This window comes from Pleurodeles waltl, chromosome 9 (genome assembly GCF_031143425.1).
Source record: "Pleurodeles waltl isolate 20211129_DDA chromosome 9, aPleWal1.hap1.20221129, whole genome shotgun sequence".
Taxonomy (NCBI): Eukaryota; Metazoa; Chordata; class Amphibia; order Caudata; family Salamandridae; genus Pleurodeles; species Pleurodeles waltl.
Window position 1 is genome coordinate 210050593 of NC_090448.1, and position 19617 is coordinate 210070209.

A 19617-nucleotide genomic window follows, 5' to 3' on the forward strand; every position below is an offset into this window, starting at 1 on the left:
AACACTGTTCAGATTTTTGACGAGTTGCTGAATGATCTTGATCACAGACTGGCAAATCTTGTGCTTGCTGGCATAAACTTTTCTAGGACTACCAAACAAACTGGCATTCCCACTGAACCAGATGCAGAGTAAGCAAACGGTCCTGGTATTATCTACAGCAATCTTACCTCATTGGGGAGGCAGGGGGACAAATTTCCAGAGCATCGCGGCGTGGCTGTACTGCTTGTGGGACTTGACGGCCATGGAAAAACTGACCATGTCATTATCATACGCTGACAAGGAGCATGCTAATATCTGAGCTCTCTCTGTTACTCTGAGGAGCCCGGAAAGCTCACATGTACAAATCCTTTATGGCCCAATCTGCGGGGGATAGCAGAAAAGGAAAACACAAGGATTTGTCTATTCAAAAAGATGGCGCTTTTCTGGTTAGTGAAGTTTCTTCATCCATGACTGAGGATGAAATTCCTCCCAGGCCTCCTTCCCAGGAGGGGAGCTCTAAGAGCAATTATGGGAAATGTAATCCAAGACAAAAAATATTATGTCAGCGCCAAAACAGGTTGTGATATCGCACATATCAGATACGGATGATGATGTCGGAGACAATGAGGATTTGGATGACGATTCTGACTTCTGGGGTTCGCTGTCTCAAGCTTCCCCCCAAAAAAAACCTACGTTGGAGGTTACTGATCCCTTTTCAGGAAAGGTGGTTTTGGACTCAGAGGGTAACCCCATGTTTGATCCTTCGTTTCTCCACCACCCTAATTCCACGGAGTGGACCCCTGCGGCGCATGTGGGTCAGTATATTGCTTCCAGGTTGAGGCTTACCCTGGACAAACAAACGAGAGCCAAACTGAGATCGTAGTGTCCCAGACCTTCCCTTTTGTCCAGCATTACGACAACCCCAGTGATTGATCAACCCTTGTTAACCCTTTTCTCGAAATTTGGCAAAGATCCCCGTAAAGGGGTGGACAAAGCCTGGTAAAATTGCCAGGATAAACTTCTTGATTTAGTGGGACCTCTGGCCCGGATTCTTGACTTGGCGGAGTCAGCAAAAATGGGAAATACTGATATTGACCCTTCCGAGCTTTTTCTGTGGACTCAAAGGGCTTTCTGTCTCTTGGGTAATGCCAACGCTGCCATTACCCATGAGAGGAGGAAAGGATTACTACTTAAATTGGATCCAAAACTATCCAATCTGGCCTCCATGGATCCGGGGGTTAAAGCTAAGGGCCGTCTCTTCGGAGACTCTTTCATTAAGGATTTGGGAAAGTTCGTTTCAACTTTTTCATCCATCGATAAAGCGCAACAGAACATTAAGAAAGTGTTCAACCAGCGGGTTTTCGCCAGGGCCGGTACAGGCAGGGGCCGCTTTACCGGCCGGTCCGTGCATCCCCAGGGATCCAGAGGCTCTGCTTATTCCAACTATAGATTCCAACCCTACAAACCTCAGTTTTACCCCCAAAGAGGCAGAGGGTACAGGGGTCGTGGACAACGTGGTTTCAGAACCGCCAACAACACACAAGGTAAGCCCTATTTCTGGCCCTCCTCCAATAGGGGGTTGGCTCTGTTTTTTAATAAAAAAATGGCCATCCCGGACTACCGATCCTTGGGTTCTAAATACTGTCCAAGGCTACCGAATAGAGTTTTATTCAGAACCTCACCAGGTTTATCTTCCTCCACCTCTAAAATTCTCAACAGAGATGTCTCTTCTTGTGTCAGAGGAAGTTCGTTCTCTCCTCTCAAAGCAGGCCATTCAAATGTTGTCTCCGGATCCTTCCGGGTTTCTCAGTTCGCTCTTTCTGGTGCAAAAGAAGAACAAAAAGTTCAGACCAGTCATAAATCTGAAAAACTTCAATCAATTCGTTGTGTATCGGCATTTCAAAATGGAGACAATTCTTCATTTGAGGGATATTCTTCTTCCCTTAGATTTTATGGTACGTTTAGATCTTCAGGATGCGTACCTTTCAGTTCCCATTCATTCGAGTCATCGCAAATATCTCCAATTTCAATGGCTTGGTCAGACTTACCAGTTTTCTTCCCTTCCGTTCGGCCTATCGTCAGCACCTTGGTGCTTCACGAAGCTGTTGAAACCGGTAACAGCGCATCTCAGGTCTTTAGGCATCAGACTTCTGATTTATTTGGACGATATCCTGATCTTACATCAGAACTGCGACACTCTTCAGTCCCACTTATAAGTAACTTGTTCCCTTCTTTCCCAGTTGGGTTTTCTAGTCAACAAAGAAAAGTCGAGCACTATTCCTTCTCAAAGGATAGAATTCCTAGGATTCGAAATAGATTCTTCTTCTTCCACTCTCCATCTTCCTCAAAAGAAAGTACATTCCATCAAATCGGAGATCTTGCGGACTCTTCGCTAATCCCAAATTTCGCTGAGATCTCTGGCCAGGATTGTGGTCCTTTTGGCCTCTTCAATTCAGGCCATTTTTCCCAGTCCACTGCATTATCGTGCACTCCAAAGACTAAAGATTTGTCATCTCAGGAAAGGGCTTGCCTATTCGGAACTGATCTCCCTAGATCAAGAGTCCCGCCTAGAACTCCATTGGTGGATAGATCATTTAGATGCCTGGAACGGCAGAGCTATCTTTCCATCAGCCCCAGATCATGTGTTAGAGTCCGATGCAAGTCTGACGGGCTGGGGCGTCCGTTGTGGTTTAGTCTCGACTGGAGGTACATGGTCGTTAAGGGAGTCCAAATTGCACATCAATTATTTAGAGATGCTTGCGGGCTCCTTTGCAATCAAGAGCCTGGCAAAAGACAGGGTGCGGTGTACTATGCGCCTCCGGATGGACAATGTTTCGGCTGTTCGTTACATAAACCATCTGGGAGGAACCAGATCAAAACCATTAGCCGACCTAGCAAAAGGTTTCTGGGAATATTGTCTGCGCAACGAGATCTCTTTCAGCAGAATATCTCCTGGGATTCCTCAATCAAACAGCAGATGAAACTCTCGTTTCCTCAGGGACTTCAGCGATTGGAAACTTCATCCCTCTGTTTTTCAGTCCATCCTCCACAAATGGGGCCCCGTCGGTATAGACCTCTTTGCCTCTCGCCTTAACGCCCAGTTACCTCTCTTTTTCAGTTGGCGTCCGGATCTTTCGGCATTGGCCTCCGATGCCTTTCTTCAGGATTGGTCACAGATGGTCAATTATGCTTTTCCTCCATTTAGAATGATCACCAGGGTTCTGGCCCAAGTCAGGTGGCAGAAGGCGACGGTGGTCCTGGTGGTGCCATTTTGGCAGTCTCAAATCTGGTTTCCCCCTCTTTTAGAATTGGCAATCGACTTTCCCATCCTTCTTCCTCTTTTTCCTTCCCTTCTGCTGGATCCCTTAGGGAATCCTCATCCCTTAGTACTCAACAAAACTCTTACCCTCTCGGGCTGGAAGGTTTCAGGCCTTCCTCATCTAGCATCCCAATTTCGGAGGAAGCTGTTGACTTCATCATTAAGGCCTGGGCTCCCGGCACCAGGAAAGCATTCTCTTCCGCTTGGTCTCTTTGGTGAAGCTGGTGTTTGGGAAGGGACCTCGATCCAATTTCAGCTGATGTAAACTATGTAGTTAACTTCTTAGCAGCGCAAGCTAGTGCAGGTAAGTCCTATAGGACGATTAATCTGTATAGGTCAGCTATTTCTATGCACCACGCCTATGTCAACGAAAAACCTGTGGGTGAACACCCTCTAATTTGCCGTCTGTTAAAGGAATATTTTCCATTCCTCCTTTGCCAAAATATTGAAAGTTGTGGGATGTTAATGTAGTTTTCAATTTGTCTTGGCAGGATAATTCTGAGTTGTCTTTAAAGATGCTTTCAGCAAAACTTACCATGTTACTTTGCTTAGTTTCCATTAAGCGTTTATCAGATGTTAGAGCACTGGATGTTACTTCTCGACAGTTTGCCCCCACGGGGTTTTGTTCTCTGTTAACAAACGTACCAAGACTAACTTAAGTACAGTTTTTTATCCATATTTCCCAGGTCAACCTAATTGTGTGTGGGACAATGTTTCAAATGTTATGAAGAACGTACGGCTGGTCTCAGAACGTCCTAGTCTCCTCAACTACTCATTTCTTTCCAGAAACCCCATAATCTGGTCTCTTCAGTGACTCTGGCCAGATGGGTTCGTTGGGTGATGTCCTTAGCGGGTATAGATACCTCAGTTTTTGGAGCTCATTCAGCTAGAGGGGCCATGGCTTCCAAGGCTTTTTGGGTTGGATCCAGGTTAGAGGACATTCTGAGATCGGCTGACTGGTCCAATGACAATGTTTTTAGGACATTTTATTGTAAGCCGGTTCATACTGCTACGTCGGTGGTGATTAATATGCTTTAAAACAGCATAATAGGAGCCTCCGTGCTTGACATAAAATGTAGATTTTCCTAGTATGTTATGACGGAAAGTCTTAATTTTATTAAAGACACGGAGGTGAGAATTATCTCACCTCAACAAGGGAATATTGCTGATTTTGTCTTGTTTTTTCCCTCCCTTGCAGCAACCTCTACTCCAGCTCTCAATCTTCCACCTAATCGGAGGATGGTTCTGTCGGATACATATCTCTCCGCTGGAATACTGGATTCTTCCCATGGCAGTTTCTCTGCTTCCGGCCGGACGTCTCCTTCACTACGTTTCTGCCTGGACCTGATTCAAGACATTTGTTCATTGACTTTAGCAGTTGCGATAATTTTAACTATTCTTCCGTTATTTTCTCGTACTCACTAGCCTTCTCGCATCAAGAAAGAGGGCTGGTCGCAGTCAAGCTTAGTGATTACATATCTCCTGCTATTTTGATTGGTGTTTTATTGATTACGTGTTTTTCTCCCATTGGCTTCTTCTGTTTCAAGCCTGCTGGGAGTTGTAGTTCTTGACTGCTGCTATTCAAATTAAAGTAAGTTAGAGAAGCATAATACTCGCCTCCGTGTCTTTAATAAAATTAAGGGGGTCGTTGCCGCCCGCCAAGTTGTAACTGAGGTGCGGCCGCACTCCCGCGGTGCCCATTATGACATCCCCGCTGGGCGGGCGGGCGGGCGGAAACAGAGTTTCCTACTGCCCATGCCAGTGGCATGGGCAGTGCAGGGGCCCCCAGGGGCCCCGCGACTTCCCGTACCGCCAGCCTTTTCCTGGCGGTTCAAACCGCCAGGAAAAGGCTGGTGGTCGGGGGACTCGTAATCCCCTGGGTAGCGCTGACGGATTATCACCACCGGGGCAAATGTGGCGGGAAACCGCCGGCCCCGGCGGTGCGACCGTGGCGCTACCGCCGCGGTCTTAATCCGCTCTGAAGCACCGCCAGCCTGTTGGCAGTGCTTCAGACAAAAAAGCCCTGAATGTCTTGGACCGCAAGGGTTGTAATGAGGGCCTAAGACTTTCCGTCATAACATACTAGGAAAATCTACATTAATGTTTACAATTTGGGACACTGACAAGTTAAAAGGAAAAAAGGACACTGCTTCCCCCCTACAACTGCAGGAATCACGTCACTTCTGCATTTGGCTCACAAGGGGTTCCTCTGGCTTTGCTTTCTCTATATGAAATAAAACTGAAATTCTTCACAGCTGTGAAGGACAAAGAAATCCCAAAGGGATCCTCTCATTTGCAGACTCATACATCAAGTACAGCCCTTTTTTGGTGCATCCTAGTGTGGAGGTAATACCTCATAAGGCATGAATGTTAGTTTCAATCAGCTGTTGGCTGAAAAATATGGGCTGATCAATGAGTGAAAACCACTTACAAAAGTCAGTAGCTAAGAGAGGCTGACTGTTTGTGAGGCTAAACAAGTCTTGGCTAGCTCTATAAGGCTGCATGATTAGCAATGGAATGACAGTTCGTTTCAGAGCATAGATCAAAGAAAGAATTTTACTGACAAGAAGAGAGGTTAGCCTGAAGGGTTAAGGCAGACATGGCATAAAAGAGCAAACAAAAATGATTTAGTTCATTTTAAAGCATATTCAACAGGTATGGACAGTGGATTATCAGGTAGAGAAACACTAACAAAAGTAGAAAACATACACATTCTGAAGCGTAGATTTCCCAGAAAGCGAACATACACACCTCTCCGTGCAATTCCTTCAGAGCCAAGATAATCACTTGTTTGAACTGTGCTGCATTCAGGTGAAGCTGGCTTCCTTGGAATATTCTATATACAGAAAGCAACTAATTATAAGCCCATTAGCACTACATGGAAAAAAAAAATTGATCTAAACTCAGACTTACAGTTGGATCTTCATATAATGGTATCCGGAGGAAGTGTTCAACACAATTCTTTCATATGGACAAGGCTCCAGCCTCTTTCTCTCAGTCAGTTCTCTCATAATAAAGAACTGGACCTAATAAAGTAACAAAATGAAAAAGTGATTACAAAATAATGCAGAATCAGAATGTAGTCACTGTACATCGAAAGGCATTAAGAAACTATAGAGCCAGCTGAAGTGTACCAAAGCCCTTCCCTGCTAAGCTACTTTAGCCTTGCTTTTGTCCTTGGTGGATGGATGAGCTAATTTCTTGTCACCAATATCCTGAAGTCTTCCCATTACAAGACAAGGCAGAAGGAGAGGTTCAACCAATCAGACAGTGAATACCTCACTCTCGTTTGGTTCACGACCTCTGTTCATACTGGAATGGAGTGATGGTACTTGTCGCCTGGCATGGGGACAAAAAGGGTTATCACCCCCACAACCAAAGGGATCTTTCTCTCTAGGATTGCCTCCTATTTTCTTGACAAAGGGGTATTCTCAGAGGTGATACACTATTTCATAGCTTGGCTGACGATTTTGGAAAAGGTTTATTCCAGTAACATTGAAGACAATTGCCAAGGCCAATTACTATGTGGGGAGAGTAAGAAGGAATTGTACAAGTAGGTGCAGTGACAGTGTTGTTGATAGAATACAAGCTACTCCTCAGAGTGACTATTGCAATGCAAGTCCACAATTCCCCTTTCAATCTGCTCCTAAAACTGTGAGCCATCCCTCAAGTACGGCACACAGTTTACGGAGCAGAGTGTGCCACATTCCCATACACACTAACCATCTCCTAAAGCATTCGCTAGAGAGAGACAGCCACGTAGGGGTGGTTCGTTTTTCACATAGATGCTATGGATTACTCACTTGTGAGTGCTCACTGTGACTAACTTTTGCGTATGTGTATGCCCCATCTATCTTTGTTCCAGACTTGAATTTTAAGGGGGCAGACAAGCTAATGAAATACCAGAGTCTAGCCCACGGCACTCCCTAGCTATGTTCCAAGAAACCAGTAGCAACTGATCTCTGGCTGGAAGAAGTAAAACAAAACCTGTCAAGGAGTTGTCTTCGGAGCCCTCAGAGCAGTCTGCTTTTGGCTCAAACAGGAGGATTTATTTATCTAAACGTTATGCATCTAGAAGCAACAGCAGAACATCTAGTAGACAGGAGGTCATCACACCCAGGGTTTTATATAAGAACAGTGACAGGAGTTGTGAGAGTGGAATAAAACCCTCAACACCGGATCAATATTTTAAAAACACCCCTTATCGAGTACCTAAGACATTTTCAGTGATAGAGAGGTGAGAGACATCCTGCTTATGGTCCACAAACCAACTGGAACAGACCCAGTACATGCTGCAAAATGCAATTCCATCTTGAAGAAAACAGCTCTCGCTAGCCAGTCGTCCAAATGAGGATAACCCTGAACTGCCACAAACAATCTAAAAGGGAGTCCCCGTACTGAGAGTGAAAAAGCGGCAGCATAAAACAGCAAACTCGTGAGTCGCATCAGGGGGTTAGAAGAACATACCAGTTCAGGAAAGGTCACCTACTTTAGATCAATAGCACCCATTACTCTCCGATAAACAGGTAAATGCCCAGGTCAATGCAGCTCAGATTGTTTTATGTCTGAATTGGAGCCACCAGAGCAGTATTGGATCAGGGTACTCCTTTGTGTTTACACAATAGGTTGAAGGCAAAAAAAAAAATACAATGGCCTACAAAAAGTTGACACTTGTGACATAAAAGGCAAGGCCTGACCACATGCTCACAGCCGAAATATGATCTGTGCACAACCCACACTGCAAGCATCCATCACAGGAAGAATAACTGCAGGATATGGCAACAGTGGCTGACTGACTGGATGTCAGTCTGGAGTGAACTGACATTCAGTGTATTAGTATAGGATATCTTGCATCACTATGGATTGATACAGTGCAAATACTAGTGTTATACCTCATCATCACGGAACTGGACAGTATTCAAAAATACATGCACATACTATTTGGTTCAATCTGTTCAAGTGCCACTTAACACCAGCAGTTTCTGGTTGCTCATAAAACTACAATCACGCATTCTGCATATAAGCTGGCTCTCTGCCTCGCAGTATCTATTTATCTTCTACTTTGTGGAAGATCTGCATCAGGCGTACATGAAGGAATAAACAGCAAGCGATGCTCACCTTTGAAGTCAGGGGCAATATCTATGACAGAAGACTGCAAATGTTGCATCACGTGGAAAAGGGAAATCCTACCATGAGGAAAGTTTTCCAAACTAATTTTGATGACCTTGAAGCCCAGCTTCTTCGTCCTTGCCTTAATGACTGAGTACTGCATCTGCCCAGCACCCACGACAAAGTGAACCACAGTCGAGGTTGCATCTGTGCCCCTCTTTCACAGTAGCCCCTGAAAAGATTAAATCCTGCCTTTGTGCTGAGGGTGCAATTGCTGTATTAAGAGCTCAAGAAATTTCCAGGCAAACCTATGCTTTCTTCAGATGCTTTTCCTCCCTGCAGCCTTGTTTATCACTCTCCCTGTAGCTGTGTATCCCTTTTGACCATTTCAATTTTTGATACAGCAGAAAACACTTCAAATGTATAGGCCACATGAACCACTGATACAGAGTGCCCTGATCCCACCATTGACTGCATCCCACTGTTGTCTGCAGACAGATGTCTTCAAGACCAAGTTCCTCCTACCCCCTTGACTTCATTGACTCAGTCACATTAATTCCTCATGCTCAGACCCAAGTATCAACATTCTCCAGTGCAACTGTTTGGGCTTCATCCAAGCCTGCATCTTTCACCACAATGATCACTCATCGGGAAAAAAAATAATAATAATTAAACCTTTGCAATCCATACCTGGTCTGCTTGCAGCAAACAAGCAGCACCTATCTGGATTATGAAGACAAATATCATTGCACCCGACAGTGGATGGAAATGGGGTTATCTGTGAGCTTTTGAATACTATTACCTATACGAATCCTTGTGCATGTTGTTAGAATAGGAATGTCCCTGAATGATAAATGGACACGTACCCCTGTTCTGAGTGATCAGGCATTTAAAACTGATACCCTGATGTTTTGTTAGCCCAATAGGTATGCCGATCTCACCCAATGGGGTGAGTCCTACTTTCCATGACGAAACCAAGGTCCAGAAATCGTTTTGTGACTTGGAGGGGCGCAGAAAGTTCAATCCTATGCAGCTACAAATCTTCTCAACTTCTGCGTGCAACTAAAATGCTATATCCTGGAGGAACACCTGATCACGGGTTTATCAACGGAAAATAGATAACACCTTAAGAGCTACCACTCAAAACTGCGGCTATGCAATGCCCCTTGCCATCCGAACTGCTATGTCTTGCTCTGACAGCCTTCTCTTCTGCACTGTAAATCCTTCCATTGTTGCTGTATCCTCAACTATTTGCACTGCATTACCCATGGAAAAACTCATATTGTGTTCAGGCTCCTCTAATTTGTTGCTAGGTTTGTGTTGTGTAATTTCTATAAAGTGCCTGCCACCCCTTCACATACTTTTGACATGATGAATCGCTCTAACAGGCCCAATGGCTAGCTTGACAGCATCATCTAGACCTGGCTTTTATCTAACATATCCCTGCAATTCCAGAAGTTGTAGTTGGAAGACTTGTCCATTAAAAATGAAGGCTTACAGGCCCCCCTTGGTGAAAAGTTAAATCGGCTATAAAGAGAAAACAGGTCTAAATGTGACACTGGTTCACTTGAATGTTCTAGCAGGCAGCTGACTAGAGTGGCCTGGATAGCAACTATCTGAGATGGATCACTGCTAATTTAAGTTAGATTTCTCTTCTCTATGAACAAAATGTTTTTAAAAATTGTTTGCAGGGAGGCTACAGGAGAGGCAATCTAATGATACAGACACAATTCAACAGAAGACTACTAAATCAGCAGCATGCTTGTTAAAATACTCACCTAGCTTTGGCTATGAGGATGTCAAAAGAGCTTACGTTTCCTAGGTACATCTGTGAGTATCTCATATACACCTGACTTTTTATTTTGCATCCTGGAAGCTGCAGTCTTGATTTGATAATGTAATAAACAAAACTACAAATTCCAGAATGCAAAGAAAAAAATGGAATTGCACAAGCACCTAGTAAACTTGAGAGTGCTGTCCCAAACTCTGCTCCCACTACAGCAAAAGTAAAAGAAAAGAGCGCTGTACCTCAATTTCCTCCCCTGGGCAAGAACAGACTCCTGGGTCACCTAAAGAGCTTTCATGTTTCTCAAGCACATGCATCACGTTTCCCAGGTACATGCACCTAGTATGGGTGTGTGTGTGTGTGTGTGTGTGTGTGTTTTTTTAAACAATTGTGGGACTGGTAGTCCTGATTTAAAAATGTAATAAAACAGGTCTTGAAGTCCTACAAAGAAAGAGAAACAAAATCTTGACAGGATAAGCTATACTACCCTTGAAAAAAGAGACACACACCTTGATTCTCTCCCCTGAGCTATGGCTCGGAGGCCCACAAGAGAGCTCTTAAGTGTTCTAGGTACATACTTGAGCATCTCATCCAGTACAGTAATTTGTCTTTACATTCTGGGACATGTACTTGTGACTGTAACAACAAGGACTAAACATGCTTGAATGCAGAGAATAAAAGCATGGACTGGATGAGTTGCTCATGCAACGACTTGGGAAAATAAAAGTGGGCTGCCTCCTTTAAGTTTCAAATGAAACAAGCATTAGCAATGCAACGGGTCTCGCATTACATCGAGTTAGAGCTATTAGCATTGTAAACTCCTAACCGGACTTTTCTTGCCACATTAAATGGGGGGGAAAAAAACGAGTGCGATTGCGCTGCAAAATAAAGAGAAAAAGTAGTCCAGAAACCATGTGTAAAACATGGAGCCTCGTATGTTTTCAGTAGTTTACCGGTGCTCTCGAGGAGGGCTAAACACCAGAAAAGGGATCACGTATGCATGCCTTTCACGAATGAAAACAAGCAGATTTTAAAAGGCAAGCCCATGATCCAATGAAAGTGACTATCTTAACATGGGTGTGGTTAAAATCGCCCTAAAGAGAGATTAGAAGAGGGATGGAGCGCTTTGCTCTCGCCCCTAAAAATGAGCCCCGAATCGCACCTCCCTCCCTTGGGCTAGCAGAAAGGCTTCCAGCTATCTGTCCCCTTTGAAGCTTTAAGTAAGGAAATGGGCCCTGCATCTCCCATCCTTTCCACGGGCCTTGGACTCTGTATTTAGTGCACTATTATATACACAGCTAGTTGCCTGTCGGATTGGGGGATTCCCTCAGCAACTTTCTCCAAGTCCTCTCCCTTTTATTTTTAACAAAGAAAATGTGGAAATGTGCAAAAGAAGTTTGTGTTCCCAAGCTACTTTAATACAATGGTCTTTCCCTCTCCATGCAGTGCAATGATCCCCACAAATGTGTCTTAGGGAATGGCACCCACTGGAGATCAAGTCACGGACACCCAGGAGGAGCGCCCCACACTTTGAAGTCTACTGCTCTAGAGAGGTGTTAGTAACAAAAACACAATTACTGCTTGCTCTCAATGCTTTCTGTCAAATTACATCAGCTTCATATACGGACAACTTCTTAACATCTTCCAACTCCTTTAAAGAATTGCATCAGGACTGTGACCTGACAAAGTGTATGGGCCAGGAGTCAATGAAGTCTCTGCGCAAACGTGTTTTTTAACTCAAAAAAGGTTCCCTTTATTTCTGAACTGAAACTTATGGCAGTGACGTGCCTTTGCTTATGCTGCATCACCTAGTGATTTCATTTAATATATTTGCAATTTAGACTCTCAATGTACTTTTAACCCCTCCAGCCAATATCTTTCTTACCCTTGTGCATGAGCTCAGAGGCGGTAATTAAGGAGGAAATGCACACCATTGACCAGGGCGCCCTTTTTTGTGAGATCATTGCGCTTTTGTGCTTTGATGCAGATTTGAACACCATCAGGAAAAAAACTAATGAACAATCAACAACTTACTATTAACAAAAGAAAAGTCACCAAGAACCTTTAACTTACTTAGGAAAAGCGGCATTTTTGCAAATATAAGCACCAATTCCATGTGTGTTTAAAATATTGTTTGGTGGGGTCATTTATTTACATTTCCTTGTGTAATTGTGTTTTATCGTTGGTTTTGTAAATAGTGTCAGGCACTGAAAGGCCACTTTCGCTAATAAAACATAACATGATCACAATACTTATGGTTCAGGGTCACATTTTTAATAAGTCACAAATATTTACTTTTAATTTCATGTTGTTCATGACAAATTGAAGAGTTCAAAATATAATCTACAATGCAAGAAATGCACAAATTGTTAAGAAATCTCAGAATTCCTTGATTTGTTTATTTCCATGGGAGTTATGTGTGTTCATTTTTGCATTCAGAATATGTAAATGGTTAAATATTTAAAATTCATATTATTCTTGAAAGGTCTGTTTGTTCTGCTTTCAGACAGCATGTAGATGTTAAAATGAATATTTTAGATATCTGTACATATATATACATTCATATAGTGTACATAATATACACTGCACCCCAGTTTTTTCCATAAAATATGGTGTTTTCCCTTTAAAGTGAAGAATACAAGTCTGTGATATCAATATATGAGATAGCTCTCACGGACTTAAAGGTTATTATCTGGGCTAATTAGTCCCCCCACCACCCCTTTTGTTAAAGGACACTCCACTGATGGCAGCACGGCATATCACACATACTTAATGGCAGACTTCGTGTGATGTGAAACATTTGATCAGATAACTAAAATGCTAACTTACTTCAAGATCATGTAGGGAGGGAGGTGGGACTACAAAATGCACAACTGCTTCTTTTGTGAAGAGTGGGCAGAACCCTAAACATTATCACTGTAGGGAACTATGGACCAATAGTACCAACTGTATTATGTGCAATACACATTCCATACACACAGATTAAAATATTTTTCCAAGTTCATGTGTACATGAGAGGAAGGTATAGGTATGGATATATTATCCAAATTTACCAGGAACAATTATGTCCATATAATGTTTAGAAAAACGAATTCCATTAGAAGAAGAGTTTGTTTATTCCTTTTCTATAATATGCTTCTTACATGATTGAATCACATTAACTTCTGACTCATGGTCCTTTCATGGAGAAATGAACGTTAATCTTCACTTTGAAACTAAAGATAGCAACTCGAGCTTCGTATGAGACAGCTGGGAATTATGTCTTCGATAATAAGACTGTGATTATATTTAGTTATTGTATTTTGGAGTGAAGGCTATTAGCAAGCTAATAACTGGATTCTATTGTACTGCATTCTTTAATTGGAGGACTGTATGTGTACGTGTAACTATTGTAAATTACTTGATATAGCAATAACATATTTTACTACTACTACTCTACCTAAATTATTAAAAACGCTTACAAGCCCCACTTTACTAACCCCGCAAAAATTTGTCATATTCCATGGGCTCACCTCACATGCATGATCCCGGTGGCTGCTAAAGGATATTATGAGATATTATGCCACAAATGTTGCAGTTTTCCGGATCATATGCACTCATCCACATCAACACTTAATGTTTCGATAAAGCACCTGCAAGAGATCCTTAGTGGTACCATTATCTTGCACTATATAATGACTATACCAGAGAGATGGACAAAATCAAAAAATTTAAATTAATAGGTACTTCCTGACAATAATTCCTGCATTACCTATGCACATACTAACCCCACATTTAGTGTTATATGTAATATTAAACACTACAGGTCTGATAAAGCTATTGCAATTGAAGCCAAAGAGCTAATGAAACACATGTCAGCTGACCCGCAAAGTTAAAGTAGATGCCAATTCAAAGTAACTACTACACATAGATGATACAAGCTGCGAAAAGGTTATTTGGTTATTTTTACAAAGGAAAGGTGCCCTTTTGCTAGTAAGTTTAAGAAATTGAAGTTTTGTATAAACCGATTACACATCTACCTTGGTCAAAGATGGTAGTAGTCTCCCAATGTAAGAAACTTTGCCGTGGGGTCCCCTAATTTCGATGTAGGAATCTTTTAACTCATTGTAGTACCCTTTACTTTAATGTAACTCACTGCTATCACAATATGATCCCACGACAATGGAGGCAGTAATATCTGACTAATACCTGTATTGTTTCAAATTTCAACATTCAAACACACCAAATGAGGCAATATATGTGCAGTGCTGCAGACACCATTGGGAGGTCCTAGAAGTACAGTGAAGCTGGGCCAAAATAGCAGGTCTCCAAAAGCATTTTTCATTTATTTATAGATTATGAGAAACGGTGGCAGTGCAACACCGCTTGAGATGCTGCCAAACTTGTCACTTCAGAGGGGTAATTTTGCCCAAGCAGTAAAATCACTGCAAGATATTGATGCAAAACTTAACTGCCTATGCTGCCTGGGACCGATAGTTTAGCGCTGATGCAGCCGAGCTGAGAGAGGAGCTCTGGCCTCCTTCTGGGCATAACTGCATATTGCACTTTGTTAGTAGTTCCAATGAGAACAATGCTGGGCAGCTGACTCCCGAACAAGGCTCTGGACATTAGCAGTACTGAATACAATTTACACAGCATCCCAACAGATCACTGTGTCACTTATCGCTGTGGTGTATGCAGGGATCGAAAAATCTACTCAACCCCTCACTATGGTGAGTCAAATTTGATCAGGTCAAGCTATTTTTAGGATTTACTTGCTCCTTCTGGCGAGTTGACAAAGAACAGGTGTTCTGTTCAGTCAGAAAATGGAGAGGCAATAAAAGATGCCTTTAAATCTTGTTCTTATGTCACATTTGCTCTGTGTTCACTGACAGAGATCAAAAGTCAGTCTGTCTTACAATTAATTTTCTTCTGACTGCAGAGTTTCAGGACTTTGTAAGGTGAACTGTGTGACCTGCTGTTTAGAACGTAAAATAAATGGATATAGGGTGTCAGGTTTTTCATAACACACATTTAAATGACTAAGTCAACTGTACAAACATTTCAAATTATATTTCAGTAGTTGTGAAAGCCCATTTTTTGTATTTCTGCGTGACAAAAAACATTTTCGTAGGGTGAAAAAATATCAGAATAATTTACGTGTTGATGCCCAAAGGATAGGTTTTCTGAAACCCAATGTTCACATATTGTTAATACACTATATAGTTTTATCAGTAAAACTGCAAGTTAGAGTAAATGTTGTTGGGCATTTTTTGGAAATTTACTGTGTGTGGATAACAATATACTATCACAGCATGGTTTAGGGATATTTATTAAAAGAAAGGGTTTAAACACTGAGAAACAGTTCTGCCCTGATGGCAATGCTGTTAGTAAACTAAAAGCATGTCATGCATCATGTGTCCTCTATATGTGGGCTAGATTCTTGTGATACATGCAGCAAACCTTAGTCTACTTAAACAAAAGAGTTTTTTTTGTACTACAGAAATACTGGGCTCACATATTAAAGTGCAATCATATGTGACAATGAAGAAAAAGGTGACTCTGTAAACTATTTGCCTAGGATCACACAATTTAAGACCTGTTTATGGGTCAAGTACATTATAGTTAGGCCAAGTAGATTATTTAAGTTACTCAACCTACAGGTCTAATAACATTTTAATGAATTTTCAAGGTTTGGTATGCACAATCACTGTAAAAATGTACCAGGGCTGCCTTGGATTCTAGTGTGAAAATCACTTCTCCAGTGGAGGTGTGGAGAGGATGAGTGAAGGTGGATGAAAGCAGACTGTAGAGGAGCATGAAAAATTGGGGGACCTGAGGGGACGAGATGGAGTAAGGATGGGGGGGAAGTGGAGTCGGCAGGTATATGTGGGATGGTGAAAAAGAAAGAGAAACTGGGGAAATCAGATACAATGAAAGGAACAAAAGAGGTGGAGAAGGGAAAAAGAAAAATAGGAGGGAAGGGAGTAAAAAGGAACAAAGAAAGGAGCACAAAGTGCATAGAGGAGAGAAAGGAAATAAGAAAAACAGTGAGGGAAAAGCCTGAAAAAGACACAGAAGGAAGTTGGGGAACAAGTAGGAGGGGGGAAAGCAAGGAAGAGTGGGTGTCTGATGTCTAAAGCTAACACTAATTAAAAAAAGAAGAAAAACTAGAGTAACAGCTGGTTTGTGGGATTCGCAAGCCAGTCTCTCCTAATGTACAGGTCTTCCTCTTAAGAGAGGGACTAGCTAGTGGTCAACAGTCCACTAACTAGGTGGGTTTTTACTGTCTTACTACACACCTGAGCCCAGATTTACTAAGGCTTAGTGCTGGGTTTGCATCTCTTTTGTGGCACAAACCCAGAGCAAAGTGTAGGGGTGGGATTTACTTTCCAACACAAACCAGGATTTATCTTGGAAAAGATCCCAAAGTAATGTAAAGTTGGGCTATGTACTAGTCTCAAGGGGGTGTTCCATGCAAGGTACATGAGCATGCCCATGTAACCATCTACTAACATTAGCAGACAGTGATATGCATCAAATCCTTAGGCCTCCTGAGACAAGCGTAACAAGGAGTAATGTTTTCACTTCTTATAATTTTCCAACTCTGCCTGTATGCATACAAATTTGGAAAAGGATTGTATTTGTACTGTACAGCCCCTTCCAGCACAAAAGCTATGCTTTAGAGAATACACACAACCTTGCACTACAGCACAAGGGCGTGTGCATTGGCTCATGAGAGTCAAAAGTGCACCAGCACTAGGGCAGAGAACAAATGTGGCATCTCTTAACAGAAATGGCACATTTTTTTCTCTATCCCTTTGATTGAAGCCAGCATTGCAGCCTTGGTTGCGGCACTGCCTTACAGCACATATAAGTTATTCTGGACCATGTGGAACATCACAACAGGAATTCTCGCACCTTGCTACGGTTTCCAGCTTTCAATATAAGTATTTCTGTAAAAATCATAAGAAAGCACCACACTCATCTTCACTCAAATACAATTTTGGTGAAGAATTGCCATAAAGTGCCACATTCAAACAACTCAGCAGACTGAGGCAGAATCACAGTCTCGACCAGTAGAGGTTGGTGAGCCAAGAAATTAACAGACAGAACCAAACCAAGGGGTGGCTCTGGCTTTAACAGCCCCTGCGCGAACTAAGCCTTGAGAATATCCGGCATGTAAATAATGCAATAAACATCATATTAGAGGATGACAAGGAGTCTTTAACATTCATAAACGTGTTTTTTTATTTTTTACGCAGGGAAGCATGTCACCTCAGTACATCAGACTATGCACTGAGTATTTATCAGAAGTGAGAGTTTTTGACCATGCAATGTGAAATACTCATGCCCTTCTCCTGATGAAAAAGCTATTAGTGAACTAAGGGGCAAGGCACTTGTCATATGTACCCCATCTGTAGACTAGATTTTCCACTTCCACACTGCACAGTTCAGCCTCTTGATGGGTGTCTTTCTGACACCATGTATTAAACGCTTTGTCCTTAATCTTTCGAGGATAAAGTTAACGAGTGACGGGCAGAATCCACATTTCATTTTTTGCCAGTTTTACCTAGCGCGAACCTTGCCCAAGGACATAAAGCGCAGACAGACAACATTACCCCTTTTTTCATCCAAAGGATATTTATCAGGGTTCACAGGACGTGGAGAGGAGACCAGGTTTCCAACCTGTTTCCTAATGTTGCATGGTCGGTAGCTGCAGCCCCTAGGCTCCAAGGCTTCCCGTGAAGGCTTAACCTCATTTTTTGGTTGGCTTGAGCTTTCAGTGGGTTAGCCACTTCTTTCAAAATAAATCGCTATATTTAAAAGAGCGTTGGTGGTTTCCAGTCCCACTTCTACCTTTTATACAAAGCCCCACATTATAACAAGACCAAAGGAGAGGCGCAGTCCCACTCTCAACTTACTCTCAAAAGAAAAACCCATATTTACCAAAGATCGCAAAAATAGTGTCTGGAATTCCGTACCCTTCTGAACTAAATAATCCCTACACTGAACCCACTGAAACGGACCCCGGCGCTTCATGCTGAGCCTCTAAAAATTCAAGAAAACGCGGGCAGTCACTCCAGTATTAGAAAAATTAGGGAAAACATACAGCCGATTCCTTTTCCTATCCCGTAAGTTCAGCAGCAAAGCTGCACATCAGCTTTTTACTTTCCGGTCTCGCAGCACGGCGGATACACAAGAAGGACTTCCTGTTTAGCAATGAGGGAAACAGAAAAGGGACTAGACTATAAACCGTCTGCTCTTTAACCCCTTCGCTGCCAGGCCTTTTCCCCTCCTGTGCCAGGCCTTTTTTTTAGCTATTTGGGGCAGTTCGCGCTTAGGCCCTCATAACTTTTTGTTCACATAAGCTACCCACGCCAAATTTGCGTTTTTTTCCCCCAACATCCTAGGGATTCTAGAGGTACCCAGACTTTGTGGGTTCCCCAGAAGGAGGCCAAGAAATTAGCCAAATAACAGTGAAAATTTCGTTTTTTTAAAAACAAAATTGGAAAAAGGGGCTGCAGAAGAAGGCTTGTGGTTTTTCCCCTGAAAATGGCATCAAAAAAGGGTTTGCGGTGCTAAAACCACCAGCTTCCCAGCTTTCAGGAACAGGCAGACTTGAATCAGAAACCCCAATTTTTCAACACAATTTTGGCATTTTACTGGGACATACCGCATTTTTACGATTTTTTGTGCTTTCAGCCTCCTTCCAGTCAGTGACAGAAATGGGCATGAAACCAATGCTGGATCCCAGAAACCGCAACATTTCTGAAAAGTAGACAAAATTCTGAATTCAGCAAGGGGTAATTTGTGTAGATCCTACAAGGGTTGATGACGCGGAAATGAAGGTTTTACATTTATTAGCGCATAAACGTAGTGCTGCAATAATCAAGTGTGACTTTAACCGAACTAATAAAGATTGTACGGGGACAAATGTGCCCTCAGAGTAGTTCGCCAACATTTATAAGCGTGCTTTATATAACGTGATGTATTAGAATTGTACTAATCAGACATAACCGTAAACGAGTGCCATGATTTGCTTGTTTGAAATGTTTTAGCTTAGCATAACTTTAGTGGAGGCTTCGGCCTAGTTGCCTTGTCTCACGGTTTAGATGCTCGTGTTTTTCTAACGTGCTAATAAACGTGTATTCCTGCTTGAAGCTGTACTTTTCCAGTGAGACCGGTTCACATGCTTATCTTTAAGGTTTCGTGCCAGCCTGGCATCTTCTTCTTTGCTCCAAGGTCAATCTGCAGGTGCGGACAATGGAAGCTCTGAAAGTGAGTTAATTGGTAAAATATGTTGCAACTTACGTTCCCGACTCCAAGGATAATGTATGCCTAGGTAGAAGCTTAAGAACTGTTGTTTTTGATTGGACAATTTGAAGCCAACCTATGAACCCTCCAATGGAAGACCCTACTGGATTTGAACTGTTGTTTATTT

At 42.4% G+C, this 19617-nt stretch overlaps 1 protein-coding gene across 2 annotated transcripts in view; it reads right to left on the reverse strand.

Annotated features, from left to right (window-relative positions):
- The window catches only part of RPP14 (ribonuclease P/MRP subunit p14), a 90648-nt gene extending 72241 nt beyond the window's left edge, over window positions 1-18407 (reverse strand). The window contains exons 1-3 of one of the 2 annotated variants that reach the window (XM_069206559.1): window positions 18286-18407; window positions 6212-6324; window positions 6050-6134 (exon numbers count right to left, since the gene is read on the reverse strand). In XM_069206559.1, coding sequence (XP_069062660.1) covers window positions 6050-6134; window positions 6212-6309 — 183 coding nt within the window. In that variant the 5' untranslated portion in view covers window positions 6310-6324; window positions 18286-18407. Of the gene's footprint in view, window positions 1-6049; window positions 6135-6211; window positions 6325-13705; window positions 13824-18285 lie in introns of those variants that run through there. The other variant, XM_069206560.1, reaches the window with a different exon arrangement.
- Between the last annotated feature and the right edge of the window lie 1210 nt (window positions 18408-19617).